This window comes from Dromiciops gliroides, chromosome 6 (genome assembly GCF_019393635.1).
Source record: "Dromiciops gliroides isolate mDroGli1 chromosome 6, mDroGli1.pri, whole genome shotgun sequence".
In the NCBI taxonomy this organism is placed as follows: Eukaryota; Metazoa; Chordata; class Mammalia; order Microbiotheria; family Microbiotheriidae; genus Dromiciops; species Dromiciops gliroides.
The window spans coordinates 21,843,186-21,853,280 of NC_057866.1; the positions used below are offsets into that span (position 1 = coordinate 21,843,186).

General features: G+C 37.3%; 1 protein-coding gene across 1 annotated transcript; it reads left to right on the plus strand.

Moving 5' to 3' along the window:
* The first annotated feature begins 8,974 nt into the window (after positions 1–8,974).
* On the plus strand, positions 8,975–9,871 carry LOC122730656 (vomeronasal type-1 receptor 1-like). The gene has a single exon (XM_043969862.1). It carries the CDS (start codon positions 8,975–8,977, stop codon positions 9,869–9,871), a length of 897 nt encoding a protein of 298 aa, XP_043825797.1.
* Positions 9,872–10,095: the final 224 nt, after the last annotated feature.

Genomic DNA, 10,095 nt, shown 5'->3' on the forward strand with positions numbered 1-10,095 from the left:
CACTGACCCAATAATCCTCAAGCTACCCATCTTTTTCTCCCTCTGACACTCAATGATCCTCACCTTACCCTCATTTTCCCATAAAGCATAGAAAAGTTGTTCACCCACCTGCTCACAGGTGCTTCTTGGAAGTTTCCAATCAATTGATTAACATTGTTAATGGGAATTAACACAGGAGGGAAAAGTTATTTTTTTAATGTTGTTGCTCTCTACACATAACATGGATTTCCTGTGAGGACAATATTAATTTTCTTGCAAGTGTCATGATAATAACAGGTCTGCAGGGAGATGACCTCAGACACAGTTAAACTTATAACTTGGTGCCCCACCCCATATGCATCTACACAAACAGAGAGAGAGAGAGGAGAGAGAGAGAGAGAGAGAGAGAGAGAGAGAGAGAGAGAGACCTTGCTACAACTCTACCTATTATTCTGGCAATGCAGACCTGCCAGGTAAGTAACTCTACATCTTAAAGACAGAAGCTTGGAGAGAAAGTTTTTTTTTTCAAGAAAAGGAAGCCATTATCTTGGTTCTCCATGTGCTGGGGTTGGGAATGGGCAGAATCTTTGCCTAAATAAGCATAATGCTGTCTTTGAGTCAGAAAGAATTTTGTTACTTATTTTGAAATGAGGCTAAGTCATCTCCCTCTGTTACTTCTCTGTTCTGGGGCATTCTAGGTTGATTCAGTATACTGTGTATAAGGATGGTACTAAAGGAGAACATTCCATGCCAATAACAGAATCTAAAATTTTCTTTTTCCTAGTCAATTATAACTTGGTGATCTGATGATAGGATCTGTGATCACTAATTTTGATGCTGGCAAAAGAAACAGAAGTCTTAGAATTAAAATTCAGCCTCAGGGGAGAGAAAACAGGTAATACCTAAGGACCTGACAGAACACGTAGGGTTGACTCTTGTTGTCACTCACAGATAGTTTGGGTGTCAAGACATTAGGATTCATATTCAAACCTTTCAGTCTTATTTTGAAATCTAATTCAATTTGTCACTTTTTTTTTTTTTGGTGAGGCAATTGGGGTTAAGTGACTTGCCGAGGGTCACACAGCTAGTAAGTGTCAAATGTCTGAGGCCGGATTTGAACTCATGTACTCCTGAATCCAGGGCCGGTGCTCTATCCACTGCGCCACCTAGCTGCCCCACAATTTGTCACTTCTGACGTAGTTCTCTGAGATGGGGGAAAAAGTGGCCAATAGGCCGAAAATGTTTGTTGAAACAGAAGAGGCTATACAAATGTTCCATAGATTGCAGAAGTTATTCCTTTCTTCTGTCCTGGCATCCAGAGACTCCCAAATTTTAATACCTTGATGATATTCAAAACAGCCTGATTCCTCTGCCTAGAGTCATAATTATGAAAGTGTTTAGAAATTTGCCTAGGGAGCCAATTTTAGATTTTTTGTTTTAATGTTTCGCAGAACTCACTTATAAATCCATCAGGCCTAGGATGTTTTTTATTTTCTTAGGAAGCAAATTCATGGCTTATTTAATTTATTTGTCTAAGATAGCATTATTTAAGTATTCTGTTTCCTCTTTGTTAATCTTGACTATGTTGTTTTAAACATTCATGCATTTCACTTAGATCATGATTTTTATTGGCTTATAACTAGGTAAAATATCTCCCAATAATTTATTTAATTTCATATTTCCTGATGATGCACTCAACCTTTTTTTTAGTTTTTGATAATGCTATTTTTAAATTAAAATAACCTATGGTTTTTGTTGTTGTTAATATTTTTTTCATAAAAACAGCCTCCACAATTTAGATTTGAAGAAAAGCAAAAAACTAGGAAACAATTTTTTAGACAGCATCTCTGATAAAGTCCTCATTTCTCAAATCTATACAAAATTGAGTCAGATTTATTAGAATACATTATTCCCCAATTGATAAATTGCCAAGCATTTTTCAGATGAAATTAAAGCTATCTATAATCATATAAAAAATGCTCCAACTTACTATTTGTTAGAGAAATACAAAGTAAAATAACTCTGAGGTGGCACATCACACATAAGAGATTGGCTAATTTGACAGAAAAGGAAAATGATAAATGCTGGAGTGGGGTATGGAAAAAATTGGGACACCAATGCAGTGTTGATGGAGTTGTGAACTAATTCCCCATTCTAAAGATTAATTTGGAACTATGCCCAAAGGGCTAGAAAACCATGTCCGTTTGAATTAGCAATATGATTTTTTAAAAGGTAGGAAAAAAAACCTCTTTGTATAAATATATTTATAATATATTTTTGTTGTTGAGAAAGAATCAGAAATTGAGGGAATGTCCATCAATTGTGTAATGACTGTACAAGTTGCAGCATGTGATTGTGACAGAATAAAATTGTGTTTTAAGAAATGACAAGAGGAATTATTCAGAAAAAGCTGGAAAGTTGTATATGAATTGAAACAAAGTAATTTGAGAAAAACCAGAACATTGTACATTGGAATTAGAATTTTGTGTGATGATTAACTACGAAAAACTTAGCTACTCTCAATACAATCATCCAAGACAATTCCAAATGAATCATGATGAAAAATTCTATAAACCTCCAGAGAAAGAACTGATGGAGACTGAATGCAGGTTGAAACATGCTATGTTACACCTTTTTCAATTTTTGGCTATTTTCTTTCATAATATGATAAAAATAGAAAAAGCTTTTGAATGATTTTCCAGGTTTAACCTAAAACAAATTATTTACTGAGTCAGGGAGAGGAAGAGGAAAGAGGAAAAATTTTTTAGAACTCAGAAGCTAAAAAAAATGTTACAAATCATTTCACATGTAATTGAGACAAATGAAATATTATTTATAGAAAAATAAAATAATCTCCTAGTTTTATTAGTTTCTTTACTTTCAATTTTATTAATTTCTACTTTTACAATTAGGATTTAAAATTTGTTGTTTAATTGGTGTTTTTAACTAGTTCTATTTATTAATTGTGTGCCCTTTGTTGATATGGATTTTTCTTTACTTCGTTGATTTAAATTTTGACAGATATAAGTTTTCTAAGTACTGCTTTGGCTACTTCTCATTTAGGTTTGTTGTCTCATTGATGCCATTCTCTTTAATGAAATTACTGATTTTTTTAATGATCTGTTCTTTGGTCCATACGTTCTTTAGAATTATATCATTTAGTTTTGAATTAATTTTTAATCTGTTTTTCCATGGCCCTTTATTAAATGTAATATTTTATTGCATTATAGGCTGAAAAGGAATGCATTTAATGTTCTTTCTGCATTAGATTTTCAGGGTTTTATGTTATATTAAATGATCATATTTGTGTGTGTGTGTGTGTGTGTGTGTGTGTGTGTGTGTGTGTGTGTGTGAGAAGGTGCCATGTACCAAGAGAAAACCATACTCCTTTCTATTCCAATACACTTTTTTACAGGAGGTGATCATATGTAACTTTTCCAAAATTATTTTTGTGGGGTACAGTATCCTTCCCAGTATGTCAATTATTGGGTATAAGCAAGGGCTCAGATGAATAACTCGCCCATACCTCCTAGATAACAGCTTGAAACTGAATAAAGCCATTGGCATTTCCAGGGTTAAAGATAAAAAATATATATTTAAAGGAGACTTACTTACAGGGGGGTCAGTGTCCAGGATCATTGGCAGACGTTATGTGAATTTCTGAGTACCTCCTTCCAACCTTCCCTGAATTTTATACATAAAAGCATACCTGGCAGAAAGCCTTTTTTGGCTATGCAAGTGCAAATCATAAGTATAGGGGCATGCATGTGGGAGGTTGATTGGTTAAAGGTTGCATGACTTCCCCATGCTTCACTAGCTCATAAGGTATGTACCTAAAGTGCAGCCCAGAAGTCTCTTCCTAATTTGGGTATTCCCTTCTGCATGCCTTGGATCCCTTACTCCACCTATACTTCCCTGGGAAACTTTTGGTAAGAAAATCTCCAAGACTCTCTAGGAGGGACAGTGTGCCTGAAAGATGTTCATGAACAAATACTTCCACTTAGGTAATGGGGTAAATAGGAGGTTAGATCTTTCTTTGTGAGACCCTGTCATGTAGCTAATTAGTAAAGCCATGGTACCCTACAATATTAATCTCTGTAACTTCTTTCTTATATTTTTATGGTTAAATTATCTATTTCTGAAATGAAAATTGAGCTCTCCCACTAATATAGCTTTTTTTCCTATTTCCTCTTGTATTTCTAAAAGAAATTGTTTGCTATACCATTTAGTACATATGTTTGTTATTAATATTGTTTTATTATTTATATTAACTTTTAACAAAGGGTAGTTTCTCTGATTATCTCTTTTAATTAAGTCTATTTTGGCTTTAATTTGTCAGAAATCAAGATTGATATCCATGCCTTTCTCACTTTTGCAGAAGCATAATAGATTCATCTCCAGCCAATTATTTTTCCTATATGTATCTTTATTTCAGATGAGTTTCTTATAAACAACATATTGTTGGATACTGATTCCTAATCCTTTATGCTGTCTACTTGTATTTTATGAGGGAGTTCATGCTGTTCACATGTACAGTTATGATGGTTAATGGTGTATTTCCCTCCATCTTATTTTCCAGTCTTTATCTTTCTCTTTTTTCCCCCTTTCCCTCCTCAAAATTCTCTTTTGCTTCTCTCCACTGCTTCCTTTAATGAACCTTCTTTTCTATCATGGGTACAATCATTTTCATAACCATTTCCCCTTCTACTTCACTGGCACTGGTGAGTAAGATTTCTAAAAACAAACAAACAAACAAAAAACCCTGATCTCTGAGCCAGTTCTAATGAGAGTAAGGTTCCAGAATTGTCCATTAGCATCAATTACATCTTCCTCTACACTGTAAAAGTCTTTCTTTATATGCCTGTTTTATGTGAGGTACTATTCTTCATTCTTTACTCTTATTTACCTCTGATTATTTTAAAGATCATCCCATTATGATCCACTCATAGCCAGGCTCTCTGTTGTTGCATATTCCTGTTAACTGTCCCAAGAATGGTAAAGTTCTTAAAAGTTACAAGTATTATCATCCCATATAGGAAAGTAAAACCTTGTTGCATCCCTTCCAATTTTTCTTTCATGTTACCTTTTTGTGATTCTCTTGACTTGTATTTGAAAGTCAAATTTTAGATTAATCTCTGCTCTTTTCGGAAGGAATGCTTAAAATACGTCTATTTCATTAAAGGCTCATTTTCCCCTATACAGGATTATATTCAGTGTTTTTTTTAATTGTATAGGCTGGAGATTTGGTACCTCTGAGCCATGTGCTTTATGCCAATCTCCCCATGAAAGTCCAAGGATTTCTTTCATGGTTTCCCTCCCCCCACCCTTCCCTTCCCTTGCTCCTAAATAAACTATCACCTTATTCTAACTAAGTTTTGTGTGCAAGAGGGTGTAATTCTTTAAAGAGGAATTCCCAAGAACCCCATCCCCTGATCTAACCCGTACCCCATTTCCCACCATATCATTTGGCGCCTGAACAGGGACACGGGATTTTCCTCTTTCCTCTTAGCACACAAAACTGGGGGGTGGGAACCTCCCTTCTGGGTTTCCTTTCTCCCTCTCCCGCCTGATTCAACCTCCCATTTGAGTCACAGAGAGGTAGAGAGAGGGTCAGCTTTCGCACGCGACATAGGAGGGCAGCCTGAGTCTCCCTCTCTCGCCGAAAGCTCAGCCAGATGTCTGGACCACGCTGGGCACAAAACCTGGAGGTAAGGCCCTACCTTCTGGGTTTCTCTTCTCCCTCTCCCACCGGACTCAACCTGCCGTTTGAGTCACAGAGAGGTAGAGACGGTAGGCGTCTGCACAACAGCAGAGAGCAGCCTGGGACTCCTAGATGTCCGAACCATGCTCGGACTCTCAGACTACACGTTTCTGGATTTTTTTTTTTTAGTGAGGCAATTGGGGTTAAGTGACTTGCCCAGGGTCACACAGCTAGGCGTTTCTGGATTTTTAATAACAGGGACCTTGCCGTAGCCAAAGAGAGAGAAAAGATGGCTCGTGCCCACTCCATAGACCAAGCAGCAGCCATCACCACATCTGCTACCAGCAGAACTCCTGCTGGTCGAGATTCTGGCAGCTGCAGTAAACCAGGACACAGAAGTGGGGGACGCCACACGAAGGTGAGGTCAGCTCTCCTACCTCTTTGTCCTCAGGGCAGCACCCAAGAGATCGACTCCACAGCTTGCTCTCCTGACCAGCATTGTGTCAGGCCTATGGCCAAGCTGGACATAGGAGGCAAGCCTAGGAATGGTTTTGGCGCGACCTCTGTCTTACTCTCTGGTTCAGGTCCTAGCATGCAATCAAGGCACAAAGTGGGGATGGGATAAAGGGACCCTAAATGTAGACAGACACTACCTATCACAGAATTAGGCTTGATTTGATTACTTAACTCTGGTAAAGCAGGCCACACCCTGTCCTGCAAAAAGGTCCCACTTGACTCCTGATCTGATAAAGTCCCTTTTCCTTTTTGCTCTGGTCAGTTTTAATTTTTTTGTTTAAGTCTCTTCCATCTAGGCTCAAGGATTCATGGCAGATACCCACTGTGCCTATGTGTCGACTCTGGACTCTCTGGGCGCTCACAGCTCTGCACACTCCAGGCCTTCTCCACTTCTCTCCCCTCCCCCTCCCTTGTGCCGTGATTTCTTCGACCCCCGGTCAGCATGAAGCAGTTTCAGAAGAATCTTCCGTCCCCTTTCCTTATATATAGAGAAGTGGGGAATGTAATGGGGAGCAGAGCACCCCAGAAGTTCTCTGGGGCACATCAAGGAAGCTTCTCCTTGAGAAACTAAACCAGAGGACAGATAATGCCTAGAGAGATAAGCTGAACCAAATGGGACTGAGCTAGCTTCATTCTGGTCTCCCTTACCCTGGGGAGATAAATTTGGGTGTGGCTGTGGCCTTTGTGTTCTGAAGAGGGATCTGTAGCCACCCCTCACCCAATTCCCCCAGCTACCACCAGTGGGGGATGGTCCTCTCTCACTAAAGGAACTTTTCACGGGCAGATGGTCCACCCCCATCAGTCCTCTATAAAAGTACCTTCCAGTCTCCTGTTCAAGGAGATTTGGTACCTCTGAGCCACGTGCTTTATGCCAATCTCCCCATGAAAGTCCAAGGATTTCTTTCATGGTTTCCCTCCCCCCACCTTTCCCTTCCCTTGCTCCTAAATAAACTACCACCTTATTCTAACTAAAATAATAATAATAATAATAATAATAATAATAATAATAATAATAATTGTGTAGGCTATACTTTCTTGCAATCCCAGCTCCTTTGACTTCTGTAATATTGCAATACAAGTTTTCTTCTATTTTAATATGGTTGGGGCTAAATCTTGCATGACCCTGACTATGATTCCATAATATTTGAAGTGGTTTTTATTCTTTTTATTCTGGCTGCTTGCAATCTTTTCTCCTTGACCTGAGAGCTCTGGAATTTTGCTATAACATTCCTGGTAATTTAATTCCTTTTGGATGTATTTCAGAAGGTGATTGGAGGATTCTTTCATTTTCTATTTTACACTCTGTTTCTAAAATATCACAGTAAATACCCTTGATAATTTCTTGAAAGATGATGTCTAAGCTCTTTTTGTGATCATGACTTGAATGAAGTCCAATAATTCTTAAATTATCTCTCCTTGATCTATTTTCCAGGTCAGTTGTATTTTCAAAGAGATATTTCACAAGTACTTCTATTTCTTTTCATTCTTTTGATTTTCTTTTATTGCTTCTTGATGTCTCATGACTTTTGAGATTCCACTTGCCAAATCCTAATTTTATTTGTTTGGCATAGCCTATTCATGATAATCACATATTCCTCTAGCTATTTAAGTTCTCTATTTCTTTTTTTAAAATGTATTTTATTTTCCCCAAATTATGTGCAAAAACAACTTTAACATTCATCTTTAAAACTTTTCAGTTCACACCAAAAAAAGAATAATTAAAAAAAAAAAAAAAGAAATCAGGGCAGCTAGGTGGAATATTGGATAAAGCACTGGCACTGGATAACCAGGATCTGAGTTCAAATCCGGTCTCAGATACTTGACACTTACTAGCTGTGTAACTCTGGGCAAATCACTTAACCATCATTGCCCTGCAAACAAAAAAAAAAAACAAAAACAAAAACAAACAAAAATACAAACCTTTTGAGTTCCAAATTATTTCCCTTCTTCCCTTCCTCACCCCACATTGGGAAGGCAAGAAATTTAATATAGGCTACACATGTGTAGTCATGCAAAACCTTTCCATATTAGTTATGTGGTAAAGGAAAGCAGAGAAAAAAAATCAAGAAAAATAAAGTAAAAAAATGCTTCAAATCTGTATTCAGACACCATCATTTTTTCTCTGGCAATGGATAGCATTTTTCATCATAGATTCTCCAGAGTTGTGCTGGATCATTGTATTGCTGAGAATAGATAAGTTATTCACAGCTGATCATTTTATGATATTGCTGTATTATACACAATACATTTCACTTTACATTAACTTATGTAAGTCTTTTCAGGTTTTTCTGAGAACATCCTGCTCCATCATTTCTCATAGCACAACAGTATTGCATCATAATCACGCTCCACAATTTTTTCAGCCAAATTCTATTTTTAAAATACATATACATATACATACTCACACATGTATGTATATGTGTGTATATATATGTGTGTGTGTTTATGTGTATATATGTATGTGTGTATGTGTATGTGTGTGATACATACATATATATATTCTTCATTGAGCTTTTGTGCCCCCTTTTCCATTTGGCCAATTCTACTTTTTAAGTAGTTCTTTTCTTCAGTGAATTTTTGTATATCTTGGTTCCATTGGAATGGTCCTGCCCACATCTCTCCAACCTCAATAGGGGAAATGTGACTACTTCTCATATGGTAAATGAGGGCATGTGGAATTCCATTTGAGAAGTTCTGCATCTACAATATTCTGAATGCCTGTATTTCTCCCTAGGTTGCTCTGAAGATGACAAGAATTTTGTCCAAGGCCAATAAAGAATGATCTCTCAAGACGAAGTACTATGTATTATCTACATGATCCAGTTTATAACTGGTGTCCTTGGAAATAGTTTCCTTTTTTGTATCTATAGCTTTAATTATGGCACTGGCTACAAGAAAAGATCCATAGACCCGATAATCATCCATTTTGCTCTTGCCAATAATTCGTTGCTTTTGTTCAGTGGAATTCCAGAGATGATAAGGGTTTGGAGACAGGAATATTTTCTGAATGACATTGGGTGCAAATTCATAATTTATTTCCAAACAGTATTTAAGGGTCTTTCTCTCTCTAGCACCAGCCTTCTGAGTGTCTTTCAGGCCATTACCATCAGTCCCAGCAGCCACTTTTGGATCGAGGTCAAAGCCAAAGCTCCAAAATGTGTCTTACCCTGCTGTCTTCTCTGTTGGATCTTTAATCTGCTGATAAATGTGTTTTTACCTTTCTATGTGTCAGGTCCAAGAAATAGCACAATTCCAGGAAGAATGAAGTTGGGATTCTACTCTCTAGACATAAATGCCATGCGTCCTTTAAAACCTGTAATCTGGAAGTCTCTCTATGATTTTATATTTGTGGGCATAATGGGCTGTAGTAGCATCTACATGGTATTCATTCTATATAGACACCACCAGCAAGTTAAGCACATTCACCATACCAGTCTTGGCTCCAGGCCCTCCCCTGAGATTCAAGCCACCAAATCCATTCTGCTGTTAGTGAGCACTTTTGTCTGCTTTAGCACAGCCAGTGGCCCTTTTATTATTTATATAGAATACACTCAAGGAAACATTTCCTGGGCATATTATGTCTCTGTCCTTCTTTCCCTGTCTTTTCAATCAGTGAGCCCCTTTGTGCTTCTCAGCAGTGACACCCAGATTCCTAGGTCCTATTGTGTTCTGTAAGTGATGTCAAAGGGCCAATTTACCTATCCTTGTCAGACCTTAAATCTATTTATACCCTTTTAGACAGTAGATGGAGTTTTAGAACTTGATTGCATTTAGGATTTTGTATATTAAAGCAGTTTTGCCATTGAAATCTAGAGACACTAACAGAATCTGTAGAGATTCAGTGAAGTCACAACTTGGACAAGATAAAGTTATTTTTATTAACTTCTAATTGAAATTTG